This window comes from Oncorhynchus nerka, linkage group LG26 (assembly GCF_034236695.1).
Source record: "Oncorhynchus nerka isolate Pitt River linkage group LG26, Oner_Uvic_2.0, whole genome shotgun sequence".
In the NCBI taxonomy this organism is placed as follows: domain Eukaryota; kingdom Metazoa; phylum Chordata; class Actinopteri; order Salmoniformes; family Salmonidae; genus Oncorhynchus; species Oncorhynchus nerka.
The window spans coordinates 9,473,550-9,494,322 of record NC_088421.1 but is presented as its reverse complement, the minus strand read 5'-3'; the positions used below and the strand labels follow the sequence as shown (position 1 = coordinate 9,494,322).

At 44.0% G+C, this 20,773-nt stretch overlaps 1 protein-coding gene across 1 annotated transcript in view; it reads right to left on the bottom strand.

The window, feature by feature from the left end:
- The window catches only part of LOC115110225 (G protein-activated inward rectifier potassium channel 1-like), a 35,989-nt gene extending 26,571 nt beyond the window's left edge, over positions 1 to 9,418 (bottom strand). Inside the window, exon 1 of the mRNA XM_029635690.2 lies at positions 8,442 to 9,418. Within this exon, the coding sequence (XP_029491550.1) occupies positions 8,442 to 9,110 (669 nt within the window). The 5' untranslated portion in view covers positions 9,111 to 9,418. The remainder of the gene's footprint in view (positions 1 to 8,441) is intronic.
- Positions 9,419 to 20,773: the final 11,355 nt, after the last annotated feature.

The following is a 20,773-nucleotide window of genomic DNA, read 5'->3' as shown; positions in this document are numbered from 1 at the left end:
TGTGTGTGTGTGCGTGTTTCCAGTAACTACTCTAAACAACCACCCATTTATACAAATTTCAAAACGCCTTTCAGTCCTTTTTTGTCCACCCAGTGAATTTTCTTCTTTGGAGCCATATCTTCTGAGTCTTATCTCCGCAGTGAGTGACTCGTGGCTGACGACAGGTGCTAAATGAAATTGATTAGGCCTAAAGAGGCCTGGTCATCCGAGTCATCTCCACACTCCATGCCTGGGTCTCTCCAAAGCTCTCATTAATCGGGGGCAGGCCGAGCGGCGGGCAGGCGACGGTGCATGTGTTGATTAGGTACTGGAGTGGTCCCTGGTTCACTGGCTGCTGAGGAAATGAAAGAGGTTGTTTGGAAGCGCTTCACACGAGGAGGAGACGCAGGGAAAACGGAAATCACTGTTTTCTTGGGAAAAAAATAATCCACTCTGAAATTCAAATAGGCTGTTCTGTAATGCTAAACTGGAGGCTAGTTAGCTGTCTCTGTCTCTTGTCTTGAACCGTGTTTTAATGTGCAGTGTAAATGCTCATAGACTGTGACAGGAACGGTTGAATAGGACTCCGGTCACAATTGCCATGGCCAAAATAGGGCTTAATGTAACAGTGCTGCCAGAGCCCACCCACTAGTTCACTGAAAACCTGAGAGGGATTCACATTGGAGAAAACGGTAACAAGAGCCTAGCCTAATGTGGCTCTGTGAGTACACTGTACTGTAACCTCCAGCTGTTGAGTAACATCACGGTTTACAGTCAAATGCTCTTGCTTTATTTTTGTCTCCAGGGTATCTCCACCGACACACCGTGTCCATCTGCCTTCCACATTCCACTTCTGTATCACTCACGGGTCACATGGTCTCTGGCAGTGATATAAGGAATAAAACACACTCTGCCACACACCTCAAACACACACTTCACGCGTGGCTTCCGTTATTGCCTCGGATAACAATGTGGGATGAGAGGCCAGGTGGTAGTGTTAACCCTTCCACTGCCTTGGATGGGATGATGTAGGTGTGTGTGTGTGTGTGTGTGTGTGTGTGTGTGTGTGTGTGTGTGTGTGTGTGTGTGTGTGTGTGTGTGTGTGTGTGTGTGCACCCATATTTAGGCTCTGAGGATCAATGTCTGCAAGTCCAACCTTAAGCCCTCTGTAGATTTCACAGCTTTTCACAGCCCACACTTAGAACTGCATCTCCCAGTGCTAGTAGCTGCCTGCCTGTCTAGTCTATACCACATCGCCCACATTGACACAGTTTGCTACATAATTCATGGACATTCTGGGGGTTGATCATTTCTTTGTAAGGAAAAATACATTCTGAAATTTCAAAGTGGAAATTACACACACAAATCTCTCTCTCTCTGTCTCTTCCCCTCTCTCTCTGTCTCTTCCTCTCTCTCTCTGTCTCTTCCTCTCTCTCTCTGTCTCTTCCCCTCTCTCTCTGTCTCTTCCTCTCTCTCTCTGTCTCTTCCTCTCTCTCTCTGTCTCTTCCTCTCTCTCTGTGTCTCTTCCTCTCTCTCTCTGTCTCTTCCTCTCTCTCTCTCTCTCTCTTTCTAGCTCTCTTTTTCTCTCTCTCTCTGTCTCTTCCTCTCTCTCTCTGTCTCTTCCTCTCTCTCTGTCTCTTCCCTCTCTCTCTGTCTCTTCCTCTCTCTCTCTGTCTCTTCCTCTCTCTCTCTGTCTCTTCCTCTCTCTCTCTGCCTCTTCCTCTCTCTCTCTGTCTCTTCCCTCTCTCTCTGTCTCTTCCTCTCTCTCTCTGTCTCTTCCTCTCTCTCTCTCTGTCTCTTCCTCTCTCTCTCTTCCTCTTCCTCTCTCTCTCTTCCTCTTCCTCTCTCTCTCTGTCTCTTCCCCTCTCTCTCTGTCTCTTCCCCTCTCTCTGTCTCTTCCTCTCTCTCTCTGTCTCTTCCTCTCTCTCTCTCTCTCTCTCTTTCTAGCTCTCTTTTTCTCTCTCTCTCTGTCTCTTCCTCTCTCTCTCTGTCTCTTCCTCTCTCTCTCTGCCTCTTCCTCTCTCTCTCTGTCTCTTCCCCTCTCTCTCTGTCTCTTCCTCTCTCTCTCTGCCTCTTCCTCTCTCTCTCTGCCTCTTCCCCTTTCTCTGTCTCTTCCTCTCTCTCTCTGTCTCTTCCTCTCTCTCTCTGCCTCTTCCTCTCTCTCTCTGCCTCTTCCCCTCTCTCTCTGTCTCTTCCTCTCTCTCTCTGCCTCTTCCTCTCTCTCTCTGCCTCTTCCTCTCTCTCTCTGCCTCTTCCTCTCTCTCTCTGTCTCTTCCTCTCTCTCTCTGTCTCTTCCTCTCTCTCTCTGTCTCTTCCTCTCTCTCTCTGTCTCTTCCTCTCTCTCTCTGTCTCTTCCTCTCTCTCTCTGCCTCTTCCTCTCTCTCTCTGCCTCTTCCTCTCTCTCTCTGTCTCTTCCTCTCTCTCTCTGCCTCTTCCTCTCTCTCTCTGCCTCTTCCTCGACCTCTCTGTCTCTTCCTCTCTCTCTGTCTCTTCCTCTCTCTCTGTCTCTTCCTCTCTCTCTCTGTCTCTTCCTCTCTCTCTCTCTGTCTCTTCCTCTCTCTCTCTGCCTCTTCCTCTCTCTCTCTGCCTCTTCCTCTCTCTCTCTGTCTCTTCCTCTCTCTCTCTGTCTCTTCCTCTCTCTCTCTGCCTCTTCCTCTCTCTCTCTGCCTCTTCCCCTCTCTCTCTGTCTCTTCCTCTCTCTCTCTGTCTCTTCCTCTCTCTCTCTCTCTCTCTCTTTCTAGCTCTCTTTTTCTCTCTCTCTCTGTCTCTTCCTCTCTCTCTGTCTCTTCCTCTCTCTCTCTGCCTCTTTCTCTCTCTCTGTCTCTTCCCCTCTCTCTCTGTCTCTTCCTCTCTCTCTCTGCCTCTTCCTCTCTCTCTCTGCCTCTTCCTCTCTCTCTGCTGCCTCTTCCCTCTCTCTCTCTGTCTCTTCCTCTCTCTCTGTCTCTTCCTCTCTCTCTCTGCCTCTTCCTCTCTCTCTCTGCCTCTTCCCCTCTCTCTCTGTCTCTTCCTCTCTCTCTCTGCCTCTTCCTCTCTCTCTCTGCCTCTTCCTCTCTCTCTCTGTCTCTTCCTCTCTCTCTCTGTCTCTTCCTCTCTCTCTCTGTCTCTTCCTCTCTCTCTCTCTGCCTCTTCCTCTCTCTCTCTGCCTCTTCCCTCTCTCTCTGTCTCTTCCTCTCTCTCTGCCTCTTCCTCTCTCTCTCTGCCTCTTCCTCTCTCTCTCTGTCTCTTCCTCTCTCTCTCTGTCTCTTCCTCTCTCTGTCTCTTCCTCTCTCTCTCTGTCTCTTCCTCTCTCTCTGCCTCTTCCTCTCTCTCTCTGCCTCTTCCTCTCTCTCTCTGTCTCTTCCTCTCTCTCTCTGTCTCTTCCTCTCTCTCTCTCTGCCTCTTCCTCTCTCTCTCTGCCTCTTCCCCTCTCTCTCTGTCTCTTCCTCTCTCTCTCTGTCTCTTCCTCTCTCTCTCTCTCTCTCTCTTTCTAGCTCTCTTTTTCTCTCTCTCTGTCTCTTCCTCTCTCTCTGTCTCTTCCTCTCTCTCTGCCTCTTCCTCTCTCTCTGTCTCTTCCCTCTCTCTGTCTCTTCCTCTCTCTCTCTGCCTCTTCCTCTCTCTCTCTGCCTCTTCCCCTCTCTCTCTGTCTCTTCCTCTCTCTCTGTCTCTTCCTCTCTCTCTCTGCCTCTTCCTCTCTCTCTCTGCCTCTTCCCCTCTCTCTGTCTCTTCCTCTCTCTCTGCCTCTTCCTCTCTCTCTCTGCCTCTTCCTCTCTCTCTCTGCCTCTTCCTCTCTCTCTGTCTCTTCCTCTCTCTCTGTCTCTTCCTCTCTCTCTCTGTCTCTTCCTCTCTCTCTCTGCCTCTTCCTCTCTCTCTCTGCCTCTTCCTCTCTCTCTCTGTCTCTTCTTCCTCTCTCTCTGTCTCTTCCTCTCTCTCTCTGTCTCTTCCTCTCTCTCTGTCTCTTCCTCTCTCTCTCTGCCTCTTCCTCTCTCTCTCTGTCTCTTCCTCTCTCTCTGTCTCTTCCTCTCTCTCTGCCTCTTCCTCTCTCTCTCTGCCTCTTCCCCTCTCTCTCTGTCTCTTCCTCTCTCTCTGTCTCTTCCTCTCTCTCTCTGCCTCTTCCTCTCTCTCTCTGCCTCTTCCTCTCTCTCTCTCTGCCTCTTCCTCTCTCTCTGCCTCTTCCTCTCTCTCTCTGCCTCTTCCTCTCTCTCTGTCTCTTCCTCTCTCTCTCTGCCTCTTCCTCTCTCTCTCTGCCTCTTCCTCTCTCTCTCTGCCTCTTCCTCTCTCTCTCTGTCTCTTCCTCTCTCTCTCTGTCTCTTCCTCTCTCTCTCTCTCTGTCTCTTCCTCTCTCTCTCTGTCTCTTCCTCTCTCTCTGTCTCTTCCTCTCTCTCTCTGTCTCTTCCTCTCTCTCTGCCTCTTCCTCTCTCTCTCTCTGTCTCTTCCTCTCTCTCTCTGCCTCTTCCTCTCTCACTGCCTCTTCCTCTCTCTCTCTGTCTCTTCCTCTCTCTCTCTGCCTCTTCCTCTCTCTCTCTGCCTCTTCCTCTCTCTCTCTGCCTCTTCCCCTCTCTCTCTGTCTCTTCCTCTCTCTCTCTGTCTCTTCCTCTCTCTCTCTGTCTCTTCCTCTCTCTCTCTGTCTCTTCCTCTCTCTCTCTGTCTCTTCCTCTCTCTCTCTGTCTCTTCCTCTCTCTCTCTGTCTCTTCCTCTCTCTCTCTCTCTCTGTCTCTTCCTCTCTCTCTGTCTCTTCCTCTCTCTCTCTCTGTCTATTCCTCTCTCTCTGTCTCTTCCTCTCTCTCTCTCTCTGTCTCTTCCTCTCTCTCTCTCTCTCTGTCTCTGTCTCTTCCTCTCTCTCTATGTCTCTTCCTCTCTCTCTCTCTCTCTCTGTCTCTTCCTCTCTCTCTCTGTCTCTTCCTCTCTCTCTCTCTCTCTGTCTCTTCCTCTCTCTCTCTCTCTCTGTCTCTTCCTCTCTCTCTCTCTCTCTCTCTCTCTCTCTCTTCCTCTCTCTGTCTCTTCCTCTCTCTCTCTGTCTCTTCCTCTCTCTCTCTGTCTCTTCCTCTCTCTCTCTGTCTCTTCCTCTCTCTCTCTGTCTCTTCCTCTCTCTCTCTGTCTCTTCCTCTCTCTCTCTCTCTCTCTGTCTCTTCCTCTCTCTCTCTGTCTCTTCCCCTCTCTCTCTGCCTCTTCCTCTCTCTCTCTCTCTCTTTCTAGCTCTCTTTTTCTCTCTCTCTCTCTGTATTTTATATTACAGCCTTTTCTCTTCTCTTTCTCCATTCAGCTGTGCCTCTCTCATATTTTGGTGTGAGAGCGAGGAGCGTTCCAGCAGGATGCACTAGAAAGCTTACAGAGTCTGCCTGGCCCTGCCAGCACCAGCTCTGGGTTTGGATGGCTGTTGGCTGTGACAGCTCTGATTGGTCTGTTTCTGTGCCCTGTGAGATGGAGCATCGCCCTTCTGCTCTCTGCTCTCCTCTAGTAATCAGCCACGCCACTTCAGCAGCGCTGCATTACGCGAGGCTACACCACGCTAGTCAACACAACACTTTCCACTAAAAAACAAACAAGTAGCCTAGCTACCAATGATCAGGCCGGCATTCGTCTAGGACTGGACTGTCGCTTGGCTCAGCCAGCTCACAGTGCCAGTCAAATCATCCAGCAAAAGTCTTATAAAATAAATCTTTGCGTAGGCCTGTATTCTCGGTTACTGCCTGCAGAATTGGCCCCGCTGCTTTTTGGATGGGGGTTCTGTAGCTGGCTGTGCGATTGGTGGGTTTGATTGAAGTGAGCGGTCCTGGCTGGAATGAGATGTGGACTGTGACTGACAGACGTGGGCACAAGGACCAGATGCCTTAACTACACCATGTTGTAAACCCAAACAGTAGTCCTGCCAATACTGCCTGCCCATCTTCTCCTCTGTCATCTATGAGCTTCTAAATGAGCAGCTGTCACTGCCACACACACACACACACCTATGTACACACATTCTGCACAGTCCTACAGTATGTTTGTATGTATGTATGTATGTATGTATATGTATGTATGAATGATGGGACTTAACTGAAGAATGAATACAGGAGTTCATCAGGACTTTGCTTTTCTCCAACCGATGTGTGCTCTATATAAATATACGGTGTATATTTATGAACATATGGCAAGTCAATACCTAAATTGAAGGTGGAAAGGACTTGAGTTGGGAAACAGGTGGAAGAGGGGCACGTTTCAACAGCACCACCATCATCCCTCTACTAGTACTGCACTGACAAAATATACACATTTATTTACTTACAAAATAGCATGATTCCTGTGAAGAAATGTTTTATTCTTCATGACTGTAATTCATGTGAACTTTTACAACTGTTTTAATATGATTAATTTACGAGTCATTTGTTTTCAGATTATGTTTTCCCAAAACTAGGAGGCTTATTTGTACATTTTTGTTCCGGATAAAGGGTCTTTGAAGTGAAAGTAGCACAGGGCTGTGCTGTGAAGCCTGACAGCAGAGCAACGATACGAAAGAGCCCAGAGCACAGTGTGGGTTGTATGGATGATAACTCAAAGAGAGAGGAGGAGGAGGGGGATGATGTTTTATTCTTTCATTTTTTCCCCCCTTTGTAGTCAGAGAGAAAAAGTGAGTGTGGGTTTCTTACTCGTGCTCAAAGTGCCTGCCTGCACTTCACATATTTCATGGCGCAATCTCTGTGTTTGCCTCTCATAGCCTAAACGCTGGGCAAACACTGGGCACACGCTGGTTGAATCAAAGTTGTTTCCACGTCATTCCATGGGGCACAGACGTTGAATGGACGTTGAACGGACGTCTGTGCCCCGTCCTCCTTTCTCCTCTCAAAATACACCCACCCTATAGGGGAGCTTTATATTGTGAAGTCGCCTGGGTCTGTGCTTGAGCCCTATTCAATTATTACACAGTCTAAACGAATCAACAAACTAGCCCTCCAGTAAATGACCAGTCATTTGGAGAACCGTGCACACCCTGTCACAGGTGTGGCTCACCCCTCCAGCTGCCTGGAAGGCTGAGGTTCATCCCAGAGAAACACCCTTCTTGGGGCTATCTATTGCGTCTGTTCTGACTGTGTGCCTAGGAGGCTGTTCTCTTTGGGGACTGCCTTGGCTGTGACTGTAGAGTGGTGGGGTTCTCCCTGAATCTCTCTCTCTCTCAGCCACACTGGATGCATGTATTATTATGTGTTCGCAGTGGGGGAACACATAGCTCAAAGTGTGTGTGTGTGTGTGTGTTCCCAGAACCAATGTTATTGCCTCTCTTTGGTTTCATATCAGAGTGTCTCTACAAAGTCCTATTCAAACCAGACTGTACAAAAAAAGTATTTTTTTAACCTAACTAGTCAAGTCAGTATTTTCAATGACAGCCTAGGAACAGTGGGTTAACTGCCTGTTCAGGGGCAGAACAACAGATTTGTACCTTGTCAGCTCGGGGGTTTGAACTTGCAACCTTCCGGTTACTAGTGTTTCCACATGCACTATAAATATGATTTATTCCTTTACTCCAGGGTCTTAAGTCCAGGGCCACTTCTGACCTGATATCATGCTTGATTGGGGTGAGCAGCATGTATGGCTGATGATGATTTGTTTCTGTGTGTTTCATGGCTGGAGTTTTAACTGTCAAACGCCAGCCTGAGAGCCCAGATCTCTGTCAGAGCAGCTCACTGATACACTACCGTGTCCCGCAGTTAAACCACCTGCTCTTCTAAATGTCACTGGCTGAAGGGTGACTGATGTCGGACACGCTGTAGCTGCGCCACTGAAGACCTCTCTCCCTCTCTCTCTTTCTCTCTCAGCTGCCCCCTCTCTTCTCTCTCTCCTCTCTCTCTCCTCCCTCTCTCTTTCTCAGCTGCCCCCTCTCATTCTCTCCCCCTCTCTTTCTGCCCCCTTCTTCTCTCCCTCTCTCCCCCCTCTCTCTTTCTCAGCTGCCCCCTCTCTTTCTCTCTCTCAACCCCTCTCTCTGTCTCTCACTCTCTTATCAGACCCTGTCTTGGACATGTCTATCGCTCACCCGAAATACAATCTTAAGCCATTTTGTTGGCACAAACTGTGGACTAAGACCTGCTTATAATTAAGCTTAGAAAAAGAAGATGAATGAATATCTCTGATATGCAACTGCTATCATAGTGCAGAGAGACTCCTATAGGTTTGCTCTATTCAACGTGATTACATGTATTACATTTTCTTGTGATCTTATGTTTGCCACTTTCATGTTGAATTGATTGTTTGTCACAGCATTGTAGGACCCCAAATGCAGACGGGGTGATGGAGAGCACATACTGTATAGGTTATGTGAAACAATGAATTCGAATATAATACATGGTAATTAGTTACGCACATTAAATATGACATTAGCACACAACATCTTGGCATTTTATGCCTGGGAGTTTAATTTCCCCTACCGCTAAAGGCTTTGAGTAGAGAATTATCACCGTGGGTCATTTTATGATCAGTTGCCTAAATACCCCGGTGATGCTTGTTTACTTTACCTTTATGAGTTTGCACCTGATCTGCGCAGACACCATATGGCTGTTTCGCAGGTTGCCCACGCGGAACATGAGGCACAGTTTCCCGTCGCGCTGCGAGATCACTGAGTCCTGGCTAAACATGAGCGTCTCTGCGCGCTTCTTAGGCTGGGACATTTTAATGAACATGCAGCCGATCAGAAAGGCGTCCACGATAGACCCCAGCAGCGACTGGAACAAGAAGAGAATGATGCCCTCTGGACATTTCTCCGTTATGTAGCGGTAGCCGTAGCCGATGGTGGCCTCGGTCTCTATGAAGAATAGGAAAGCGGAGGGGAAGTTGTAAACGTTGGCAACGCAGGGGGTGTAGGACGAGTCGTGACCATGGTTTATGTCTCCTCTGATGTAGGCGATGATCCACCACATAGAAGCCATGACCAGCCATGCTACTGTATAGGTCAGAACAAAGATAAGTAAGTTCCATCGCCACTTGAGGTCCACCAAAGTGGTGAAGAGGTCGGAGATGTATCGGCTGGTCTCCCCGCCGAGGTTCCCGTGCTGCACGTTGCAACGACCGTTCTTCTCCACGAACCGCTGGCGTTTCTTTTTGACAGGTGCGGTAAAAGCGGTGGTGTCTCGGTTTGTATTCACTACCTGATAGTCCTCCCCAAATTTCCTCCGTAGCGCGGCCATAACTTTATCAGAGTATGAAAAAAAATCACTTGCAGTTTTGATCCATTACTTTGTTGTCTTTGTTTCACAAAGACTTGTTATCTGTAGCGCGTAAAGGTCTCCATGGCCAATAACGCGCTGCGCATGGATCTGGGTATCCTCCTCTAAACAGTGCACTCTTTACAAAAGCTTTTAACCTACTCTCACAGGCTTTAGTTTAACATTTTCCACAAAAAGATATGATGGGTTGGGTGTGCCATAAGGAGGTGATGATTATTCACTCGCTGTCCCTCTGCTTTCGATTAAAGTGAGAGTGCCCTCGGAGTAGACTGTCTCCTGAACAGACATGACCACACTGAGAGTTAGCGAGAGACAGTGTGGTGTGTGTGTGTGTGCAAGAGAGAGAGAGAGAGGGGGGGGTATATTCAATATAATTTATCAGCAGATTTTTTTAAATATTCAAATTAAATATATATATGTCATTCAAAAACAGTATTCCTTGCGGAGAGGAGGCCTGCGGAGAGGATCATTACCAAAAACAACCACTTGATTAGGCTACGGTAGCCTAATGAAACTCGGGATGGTTGGACCCCATTCAGTTTCCCCGCTACCTGCTCTGAAGTCAGGCAATGCCACCTTGTGGACAGAAAACGCACGTACAGTCGTATGAGCGTAGCGCAGATGTCAGTGATTTATTTAGTGGGCCTATACTTTTCTTTGAGGCCGTCTATTAAAACAGTCAAGTAAAAACAGTGTTTATTCATTTACTCCAATTTGCTTTGCAGCAACTTTCATGTGCACTCTATTTCTACACAGCTCCAAATTCAACCCCCTTACTAATGTAGCTGCTCTTCTTTAGTTTCCTGTGGAGAGGCTGTTATTGATTCAAACATACTACAGGCCCCTTTCAGACATGTCCCAGAGGACATCTTGGCAGTGGCAGATTCGACCTTGGCACTTGCTGCTAATCAGCCCAGCACAAAGGAATGTATATTGTAACTGTAGAAGATGGCTGAATCCTGTGCATAGTTATGCTATATTGTTAATTCCTGTTAGTCCGATTCTGCATTGATTGAACTTCATAACCATCTATATGTCTCCTAGATCTATCTATCTATCTATCTATCTATCTATCTATCTATCTATCTATCTATCTATCTATCTCTCTCTCTCTCTCTCTCTCTCTGTCTGTCTGTCTCTCTCTGTCTGTCTGTCTGTCTGTCTGTCTGTCTGTCTGTCTGTCTGTCTGTCTGTCTGTCTGTCTGTCTGTCTGTCTGTCTGTCTGTCTGTCTGTCTGTCTGTCTGTCTGTCTGTCCATTCCATACAAATCATCCAGAACATAGACTGACCAGGTGACTCCAGGTGAAAGCTAAGACCACTTCAATCCACTTCAATTACTGTAGATGAAGGGGGGGAGACAGGTTCAAGGAGGATTTTTAAGCCTTGAGACAAGTATTGCTTATGTGTGCCATTCAGAGGGTGAATGGGAAAGACAAAAGATCGACAGTAAGTGCCTTTGAATTGGGTATGATAATAGGTGCCGGGCACACTAGTTTGTGTGAACTGCAACGCTACTGGGTTTTTCACACTCAACAATTTCCCCTGTGAATCAAAGATGGTCCACCACCCAAAGGACATCCAGCCAATTTAACACAACTGTGGGAAGCTTTGAAGTCAACATGAGACGGCATCCATGTGGAACGCTTTAGACACCCTGTAGAGTCCATGCCTCAACAAATTAAGGCTGTTCTGAGGGGCAAAGAGGGGTGTTCTTAACGTTTTGTACAATCAGTTTATATCAAAACAAGTATATACTGTATCACAATGGGGCTGTGTAATCGTTTGGTTTAGGCTATTTATAGGCCCAACTTATTCTGGCTTTACCTTGTGTTTATAGAGAGAGAGAGAGAGTAGTGTGGCTGATGACATAGGTCCGTTCAGCAGAGCAGTTGGATCAAATACATTATCTGCTGCAGTAATACAATCATCTGTTACTGCCATTAACAGGCCCACAAGGAGATAACCAGCTGTTTCACTGTGATTAGTCACTTATGGATAGATTCCCAGTTATCTAACAGACAGATAGACAATGAATGGGTGTGCTGTTGTGTTCAAATGGAATGAGAATGGGTTCCCAGAGGTTAGACACTCAACAGATCTTTTCTGAATACTTTTTTTAAACCACCTATAGTACCCGTCAAAGTTTGGACACACCTACTCATTCAAGGGTTATTCTTTTTTTAAACTATTATCTACATTGTAGAATAATAGTGAAGACAGCAGAACTATGAAATAACACATATGGAATCATGTAGTAACCAAAAAAGTATTAAACAAATCAAAATATATTTTTGATTCTTCAAAGTAGCCATCCTTTGCCTTGATGACAGCTTTGCACACTCTTGGCATTTTCTCAACCAGCTTCACCTGGAATGATTTTCCAACAGTCTTGAAGGAGTTCCCGCATATGCTGAACACTTGTTAGCTGCTTTTCGTTCACTCTGCGGTCCAAATCATCCCAAATCATCTCAATTGGGTTGAGGTTGGGTGATTGTGGAGGCCAAGTCATCTGATGCTGCACTCCATCACCCTTCTTCTTAGTCAAATAGCCCTTACACAGCCTGTTGGTCTGTTTTTGGTCATTGTCCTGTTGAAAAACAAATGATAGTCCCACTAATAACCAGATGGGATGGCGTATCGTTGCACAATGGTGTGGTAGACATGCTGGTTAAGTGTGCCTTGAATTCTAAATAAATCACTGACAGGGTCACCAGCAAAGCACCCCCAGACCATCACACCTCCTCCTCCATGCTTCACGGTGGGAACCACACATGCAGAGATAATCCATTCACCTACTCTGCATCTCACAAAGACACGCCGGTTTGAACTAAAAATCTTGAATTTGGACTCACCAGTCCAAAGGACAGATTTCCACCGGTCTAATGTCCATTGCTCGTGTTTCTTGGCCCAAGCAAGTCTCTTCTTATTATTGGTGTCCTTTAGTAGTGGTTTCTTTGCAGAAATTTGACCATGAAGGCTTGATTCACCCAGTCTCCTCTGAACAGTTGATGTTGAGATGTGTCTGTTACTTGAACTCTGTGAAGCATTTACTTGGGCTGCAATTTCTGAGGCTGGTAACTAATGAGTTTATCCTCTGCAGCAGGCGTAACTCTGGGTCTTCCTTTCCTGTGGCGGTCTTCATGGGAGCCAGTTTCATCATAGTGCTTGATGGTTTTTGTAACTGCACTTGAAGAAACTTAAGTTCTTGACATTTTCAGGATTAACTGGTGGACTGTAATTTCTCTTTGCTTACTTGAGCTGTTCTTTCCATAATATGGACTTGGTCTTTTACCAAATATGACTATCTTCTGTATACAACCCTGCCTTGTCACAACACAACTGATTGGCTCAAACACATTAAGAATGAAAGAAATTCCACAAATTAACTTTTAACAAGGCACACCTGTTTATTGAAATGCATTCCAGGTGACTACCTCGTGAAGCTGGTTGAGAGAATGCCAAGAGTGTGCAAATCTGTCATCAAGGCAAAGGGTGGCTACTTTGAAGATTTTCAAATATAAAACACTTGCTTGGTTACTACATGATTCCATGTGTGCTATTTCATAGTTTCAATGTCTTCACTAAGAAAATAGTACAAATAAAGAAAAACCCTTGAATGAGTCGGTGTGTCCAAACGTTTGGCTGGTACTGTATGTTGAAATAAGAGTATTGAGTCATTGCCAAATATACTGTATCAGCAACTGGCTGTTTCAGCAACTGCCAATTTAAAATTAACAAATTGGACCTTATTATATTCAATGTTTATTGCTTTACTCTGGAAAAGAATATCGCAACACTGACTGGTTTAATTTTCCCTCTGGCTCTAAATTATAGTGAGGGAGATATCAAATAAAGAAATTATATGGATTCTTTGCAGGTTTTCATTGATAGGCCTGTTGAAAACTGTATTAAAAGCATCCATCAGAAATTATACGGCAGATTAATATAATGCGAAGTATTGCTTCCAGCGGCTCCCACAGTGTGTGTGTGTGTGTGTGTGTGTGTCATGAATATTGAACTGAACTGAACCAGTCTTTATAGCCCCCTAGAGTGATGTCATTTTGAATATTGTATAGCTACCCGTGTGTTTATGCTAGAGACCGTCTTGTAGTGGATACAGCGCAATCCCCTCTTTCCGCTGTCAGCCGAGATATAAAGTTTGCGCCCATTCCATAACATGGGGCTTGTGAAAGTCGCCTTTTGTTTTTACGTGAAAGGATCCGGATAAGAAAGTCATCGCAAAATCAGCTGTAGAACCCAAACCGTGTGAGCTACAAAGTAACATTTCAAAGAGGTCTTCTTACAAAACAGACTGTCCAGACCAAACTGTTGGAGCTATGTCACCAAAATCGAAAGGAGACTCTCACAAACACGAAGGTGTCAGTTGTTTTGCTCTACTACACACACAAGCTTCAGGGGAGTCATCTGAATTTAACCCTGTACTGGGCTGTAGAAATGACAAAAAAAGTGCATAGGGGGTCAAATGTGCCAAAAATAATGTGACAAATCATTAAATATGTTCTTATCTTTCAGATATAGGACAGACACTTCAAAACCTTGTGGCTTATTATTAATTTTTTTGACTTTCTATTTTGCCTTCTATGAATGTGTTATTCAATGTGTTTATATGGGGTACAGCAGTAAAGGCAAAATTCAATGTTTCATCAAATCATTTTTTAAAATATATATTTGTTTATACCTACAGGGGTCCTAAAATTCCAAATCAAATGCGTGAATGATCAATTCTATGACCATCTTAAAACAATTCCATATGTTAGCTTAGTAGATAATGCGATCTAAGGGCTTAGAGTAGACCTACAGGGGCACTTTGCCAACTGAGTTTTTTTACTATAGCTAATCTTAACCACTGCTCCTTTTTACTGATAACTACTAGGACATAAAGCCCAAACACATGCCCACCATGAGCCAGAGAAGCCAGGGTCAATGTGCAGACATAGCGAGACAGAGGGGGTATCCTCCGTGTACAATGTAAAACACCAAATAAAGCATAAATTAGGCCGATACCCGCTAATTATCGAAATCCAGAAAAGAGACGTTAAATTCTACAAATTCTACAACCACCTAAAAAGAAGCAATTCCCAAACCTTTCATAACAAAGCCATCACCTACAGAGAGATGAACCTGGAGAAGAGTCCCCTAAGCAAGTGTGTCCTGGGGCTCTGTTCACAAACACAAACAGACCCACACAGAGCCCCAGGACAGCAACACAATTAGATCCAATCAAATCATGAGAAAACAAAAAGATAATTACTTGACACATTGGAAAGAATTTACAAAAAAACAGATCAGACTAGAATGCTATTTAGCCCTAAACAGAGAGTACACAGTGGCAGAATACCTGACCACTGTGACTGGCCCAAAATGAAGGAACTCGTTGACTATGTACAGACTCAGTGAGCATAGCCCTGCTATTGAGAAAGGCCGCCGAAGGCAGACCTGGCTCTCAAGGGAAGACAGGCTATGTGCAGACTGCCCACAAAATTAGGTGGAAATTAGGTGGACTTCCTAACCTCCTGCCAAATGTATGACCATATTAGAGACACATATATCGCTCAGATTACACAGACCCACAAAGAATTCAAAAACAAATCCAATTTTGATAAACTCCCATATCTATTGTGTGACATACCACTGTGTGCCATCATAGCAAGATTAAAAGGCAACTGGTGAAGAACAAACACCATTGTAAATACAACCTATATTTATGTTTATGTATATCCTTTTTGTACTTGAACTATTTGCACATCATTACAACGCTGTATATAGACATAATAGAACATTTGAAACATCTTTAATATTTTGGAACTTTTGTAAGTGTAATGTTTACTGTTCATTTTTTTATTAATTAAATTTATTTATTTATTTCACTTTTGTTTATTATCTATTTCACTTGCTTCGGCAATGTAAACAAATGTTTCTCAAGCCAATTAAGCCCCTTAAATTGAATTAGAGAGAGAGAGAGAGAGAGAGAGAGAGAGAGAGAGAGAGAGAGAGAGAGAGAGAGAGAGAGTGAACGAGGTGTGAGACAAGGCAAGAAGGGCCTTCAATGCCATCAAAAGGAACATAAAATTCGACATACCAATTAGGATCTGGCTAAAAAAAACTTGAATCGGTTTTAGAACCCATTGCCCTTTATGGTTGTGAGGTCTGGGGTCCGCTCACCAACCAAGAATTCACAAAATGGGACAAACACCAAATTGAGACTGCATGCAGAATTCTGCAAAAATATCCTCAGTGTACAAATGTAAAACACCAAACAATGAATGGGTTCTATAACTGATTCAAGTATTTTTTGGGCCAGGTCCTAATTGGTATGTCGAATTTGATGTTCCTTTTTATGGCATAAATTGAAATTGAATTGAGAGAGAGAGAGAGAGAGTTGTAAAAACATTAGCCAGAAGTAGTCAGCCAGAGAGCAGGAGACAGTTCACCGGGCTGCCAGCCAAGATCTTCTGTCTGGAGGGAGAGAGGCTAGAATCAATACAATCTAATTACACCCAATCAAGTAGAACAAAATGCACAAACACAGAGATGGAATTAGTGGAAGCATTTGGGATATTTGAAATGGTGTATATGCGTCCCAGTAACATAGTCTCGTCGGGGATTTAGTGGTAAAATGTTAGGTGGGTGATACTTCAATGCATTTTTCTGCGAAGGTTGGGTAAACTGTTGAGCAAAACAAAAGTGGGTAAAACTGCATTTACATGTGGTTATCCTCCACTCGATCCCTGCTCTTAATCCCAATATCATATTAGATTGTAGAAGCAGAACTACCGCAGTACCACAGCAATGTAGACACACAACTAAGATGGCTAATGATGAAATACTTGAACAGATTTTTTTTTTTTTATCGTCATGGCAATCATACTTTCTGAAATATCAAGACAAACATATCAAAGCCTTTCAAAATGTCTTAACAGCCATGTTGAGATTTCCTATCCTGTTGTTTGACTGGCAGGGGCTTTCCTCAATGAGGAGCTTAGTTTTGCAAATCAAGGCCAGCCACTCAGCCTGGCCTGTCAATCATCCCTTTCTCCTTGGCTTCCAATAATAGACAAAGAATGTAATGTGATATTCAGCAATTCTATTTTGTGCAGATCGTCTCTCGTGTTGGGTGGATCTGGGGGGAGGAGAGACAAAGGAACAGAGGAAGGGAGACTGAGGAAAGACATAGTAATGTAATGCACTGAATTATAGATGAGTGAAGAGAATTGATAGCCATCTATGAGCAGTTTGTCACGTGACCCAGCAAGTTGCCTTAAATACCAGATGAGGTAATGATGTCTGAGTCCCAAAGTGGCACCCTATTCCATATTTAGTGCACTAGTGCTCTGGTCAGAAGTAATATACTATTAAGGGAATAGGGTGTCATTTGGGACTGAGTCCCAAAGTGGCACCCTATTCCATATTTAGTGCACTAGTGTTCTGGTCAGAAGTAATATACTATTAAGGGAATAGGGTGTCATTTGGGACTGCTGTGAGATTTGTTTTCTTGCTGTCTCAGTCGGACCTGTAGTGGGGTAATAGTTATCATATGATAGTATATATATATATATATATATATATATATATATATATATACCTCACAAGTGACCTGTGATAAAAGTATGCCATTTGTATGTTAACAAAGTCTATTAAACTGAATATCTGACTCCATAAAGATGATTTAGCAATGTGCAAGAGACTATTGATGAATTACAGTAATAGAAAGGTCAAGAAAGGTCTGAGAATGGAATTCTAAGGGCAAATATATTTAATATCATTGTAAAATGAACGATACATTATACAATGCATAAAGCTTAAGTTACAAATCATTAACAACCATTACAAGGCATTATTCTAGGCAAGATCAGAGCGGGGGAGAGAGAGAGAAGTCATAGCTTGAAAGGCCGTGCCCCCAAGTGTCCCTGGGGAGGAAAGAGAGAAGTGTATCTCACCAGCGACAGGTCAGGAGCAAAGAAAAAGAGACATCGAATCCAAGACCCCTTTATAACATCTGAGTTGTTTGGATTCACAATCTGAGTTGTTGACCAATAGTATTACTGTAAAGTTAACCTCCAATCAGCTATTAGACCTAGAGAATGTAAAGACAACTGAACCTCTGCTTCATAGACCTGTGACAGAATGGGGGATGTCAAGAGCAACACAAAGAGGGCTGAATTCCTAAGACAACACAAAGGAAATCCTTGAATACAGTGTAAATATTCACTTGGGGGAGCTAGGCCACCCTAAAGACATGTTCATCATTGATAGTCAAGGACAGCTTGCAGGTAGAGACTAGCTCTCTCCTCAGTCTCCTCTGCACAGAGAGAGGATTGGTTTACCTGGGGGTGCAGTGGTGGTGAAGCCTCTGACGCCTTTCTGTCCCATCCGCAACCTTAACTTAACCGCTGGGCTGGAAGGAGACAGTGATGGAAAGCTGATCTTTATCTGCACTCAAACTGACAATACAATGACAAAATACCTGCAACTGCACTATTAGAAAAGATGGTGCTATCCAGAACCTGAAAGGGTTCTTCACCTGTCCCCACAGGAGAACCCTTTGAAGAACCCTTTTTGGTTCCAGGTATAACCCTCAGTGGTGGAAAAAGTACCCAATTGTCATACTTGAGTAAAAGTAAAGATACGTCAATAGAAAATGACTCAAGTAAAAGGTACCCAGCAAAATTCTACTTGAGTAAAATTCTAAAAGTATTTGGTTTCAAATATACTTAAGTATCAAAAGTAAAAGTATAAATAATTAGAAATTCCTTATATTACAGTTTTTTTCAATTGCTAACATGCATTGGTCAAAACTGAAGTGTCACATTGTCAAAACTCTTCACACAGTCAGCGAAACAGAAGTGTATGTGGACCAAACTGTGAATCATTGTTCATTGCTTTCACACAAAATGCATTCAATGGTCACATTCTCCGAAATCCATTAACTCTTTTCTCATTCATACTCCACTACCTGCAAAACCATATATTTGCAGCACGTTTTCAAATGCTACACACTTTTACCAAAACTATTCAAAACACATTTCATACAGAAGGATGGCAAATGTCGTGCATTTCTGCAGTAGCCAGATGGAAACATATAGAAAATCTCAGCAGAATATTTAATCATTCCAAACACAGCTTAATTGCAATTTCAGTTTAAAGCCTACCCAAGTCTCCATCTTTCAGAATATTATCAGATGCGCAGGAAATTGCCATTGTTGACATGGTAATTGGCAACAATGCAATAAAACCGCTGGAAATTCGGTGCAGAGTGCTGGCAGACAATATCACTTTTAGGAATGTGAATACGGTCAGCACAACGACAATTTCCAGAGTCCTAGAGAAACATAAAACAAGGATGAAGCAGTTGTACACTGTACCCTTTGAGGGAAACGGTGCACGTGTGAAAGAACTCCCGTATCAATATGTCCAGGTAAGATGTCTGTTCAATAACCAAACAGGGTACATACACAGCTATGCATAATGTAAAGTACTGCAAAACTATGGATTTACTCTATTTTAGAGAGTAATGAAGATGGAAGCCAGGTAAACTGCACATACATTCATCTTTGTGGATGAAGCTGGAACCTGGCAAAAACACGCCGCAGGGGAAGAAATGTAATTGGACAGAGAGGATGTCCTCTGTGGCCTGGATGTCCCAGGCCACAGAGGAGCTAACATCACAATGTGTGCAGCACTGTCCAATGATGGTTTGCTGTTACACAAACTACTCATTGGGTCTTACAATACAGAGAGGCTCATTTCTTTTCCGGATGACCTGCATAATCGACTTGTGCCAGCGGAGGAGAGAAGGGAGGAAACTCCCCTACCTTCGTTGTTGTGTGGGATAATGTGTCATTCCACCACTCTGCTGCAGTCACAGACTGGTTTCCCACACATCCCAGGATGTCAGTACTATTCCTGCCTCCATACTCCCCCTTCCTAAACCCCGTAGAGGAGTGTTTCTCTGTGTGGAGGTGGAAGGTTTATGACCACCAGATGTCCTTACTGGATGCCATGAATGTGCGGTGTGGAGACACTTCTCCTGAAGACTGCCAGGGTGTGGAGACACTTCTCCTGAAGACTGCCAGGGTGTGGAGACACTTCTCCTGAAGACTGCCAGGGTGTGGAGACACTTCTCCTGAAGACTGCCAGGGTGTGGAGACACTTCTCTTGAAGACTGCCAGGGTTGGATTAGACATTCCAGAAGATACTTTCCAAGACGCATTGCCAGAGAAGACATAAGATGTGATGTTGATGAGAACTTGTGGCCAAATGCAGGAGAGAGAGAACTAGAACCGTCACAGTACTGTACAGTATGAATGATTATACTATGCATGTTGTTGATGGAGTTTTTTGTGATTATTATTGCAGCCCTGAATTTCAGGATTTTTATTTTATTTCAACTTCTTATTTTTCACAAATTACTATATGCAAAGATATCAAAAAAATAAAGGCTATTGAAGCAAAGTGCTGCATTACTGATTCATTATTCTCACATATACTTTAGTACAGTCAATAAAGTGAAAGGGTGCTATTCTTTGTCAAGTCTGTATATCATTATCACACACTATTTAGTTCAGTTCTTTGCACCCAATCTTTGTGAGATATTGTTTGTTTTTGACACACTTCTCTTCGGAGTGTTGGTTTTCTCGGGTAGGATAGTTTTTGCCTGCCTCACTAATGACGCCTATTCCCTGCCTGTACCTTAGTCTATTAGATTTCCTGTTATTCACCTATTCCCTGATCTCCTGGATGACATTACTAGCCTTTTCCCTGCCTGTACTGTTGCCTTTTGGACCCCTGTGTATGACCTGCTGTCTGCCCCTGGACCCAGCTACCTGCCTCCTCCTGTGGTCCTTTACATCAAACACCTCCTGCGCTTGAAACCAGCTCTTTGTCGCCCTCGTGTTCATTACATTCTTATTCGTTAATGAAAATACTGATTTATGTGAAAAATCATTCAAACTATAAAGAGAAAAGTACATTTATGTAATGCTCCCTGTTAGTGATTTTTAGGTCAGTGTGTTATGAGTGACAATATATGCTTTCTAAGTGAGAACTGTTACCAGTGTTCTGGCCGAACGAGCTTATTTTGAGACATTAAGTTTTATGGTGAGTGAGATTAACTGTTTGGCCAAGATGCATGTTGGTAATGCATACTGCGTGAAGAGTTTTGAAAAAGTGGCTTTAGTATTGACCGATACTTGTTAGCAATTTTAAATTTAAGGATAGCCAGAGGCACACTCCAACATTCAGACATAATTTACAAACTAAATATGTGTGTTAAGTGAGTCCACCAGATCAGAGGCAGTAGGAATGACCAGGGATGTTCTGTTGAGTGTGTGAATTGGACCATATTCCTGTCCTGCTAAGCATTCAAATTGTAACGAGTACTTTTGGGTGTCAAGGAAAATGTATGCAGTAAAAAGTACAATATAAAATATAAACATATTTAAAAAAGTAATGTACATTTACCTCAAACTTCATAAGTAGTAGTTTAAAGTATTTTTTACTTAAGTACTTTACACCACTGATAACCCTTTTGGGTTCCATAGAACCAATTCCACAGAGGGTTCTACCTGGAGCCAAAAAGGGTTCCCATATTGGGATCTCCGAAG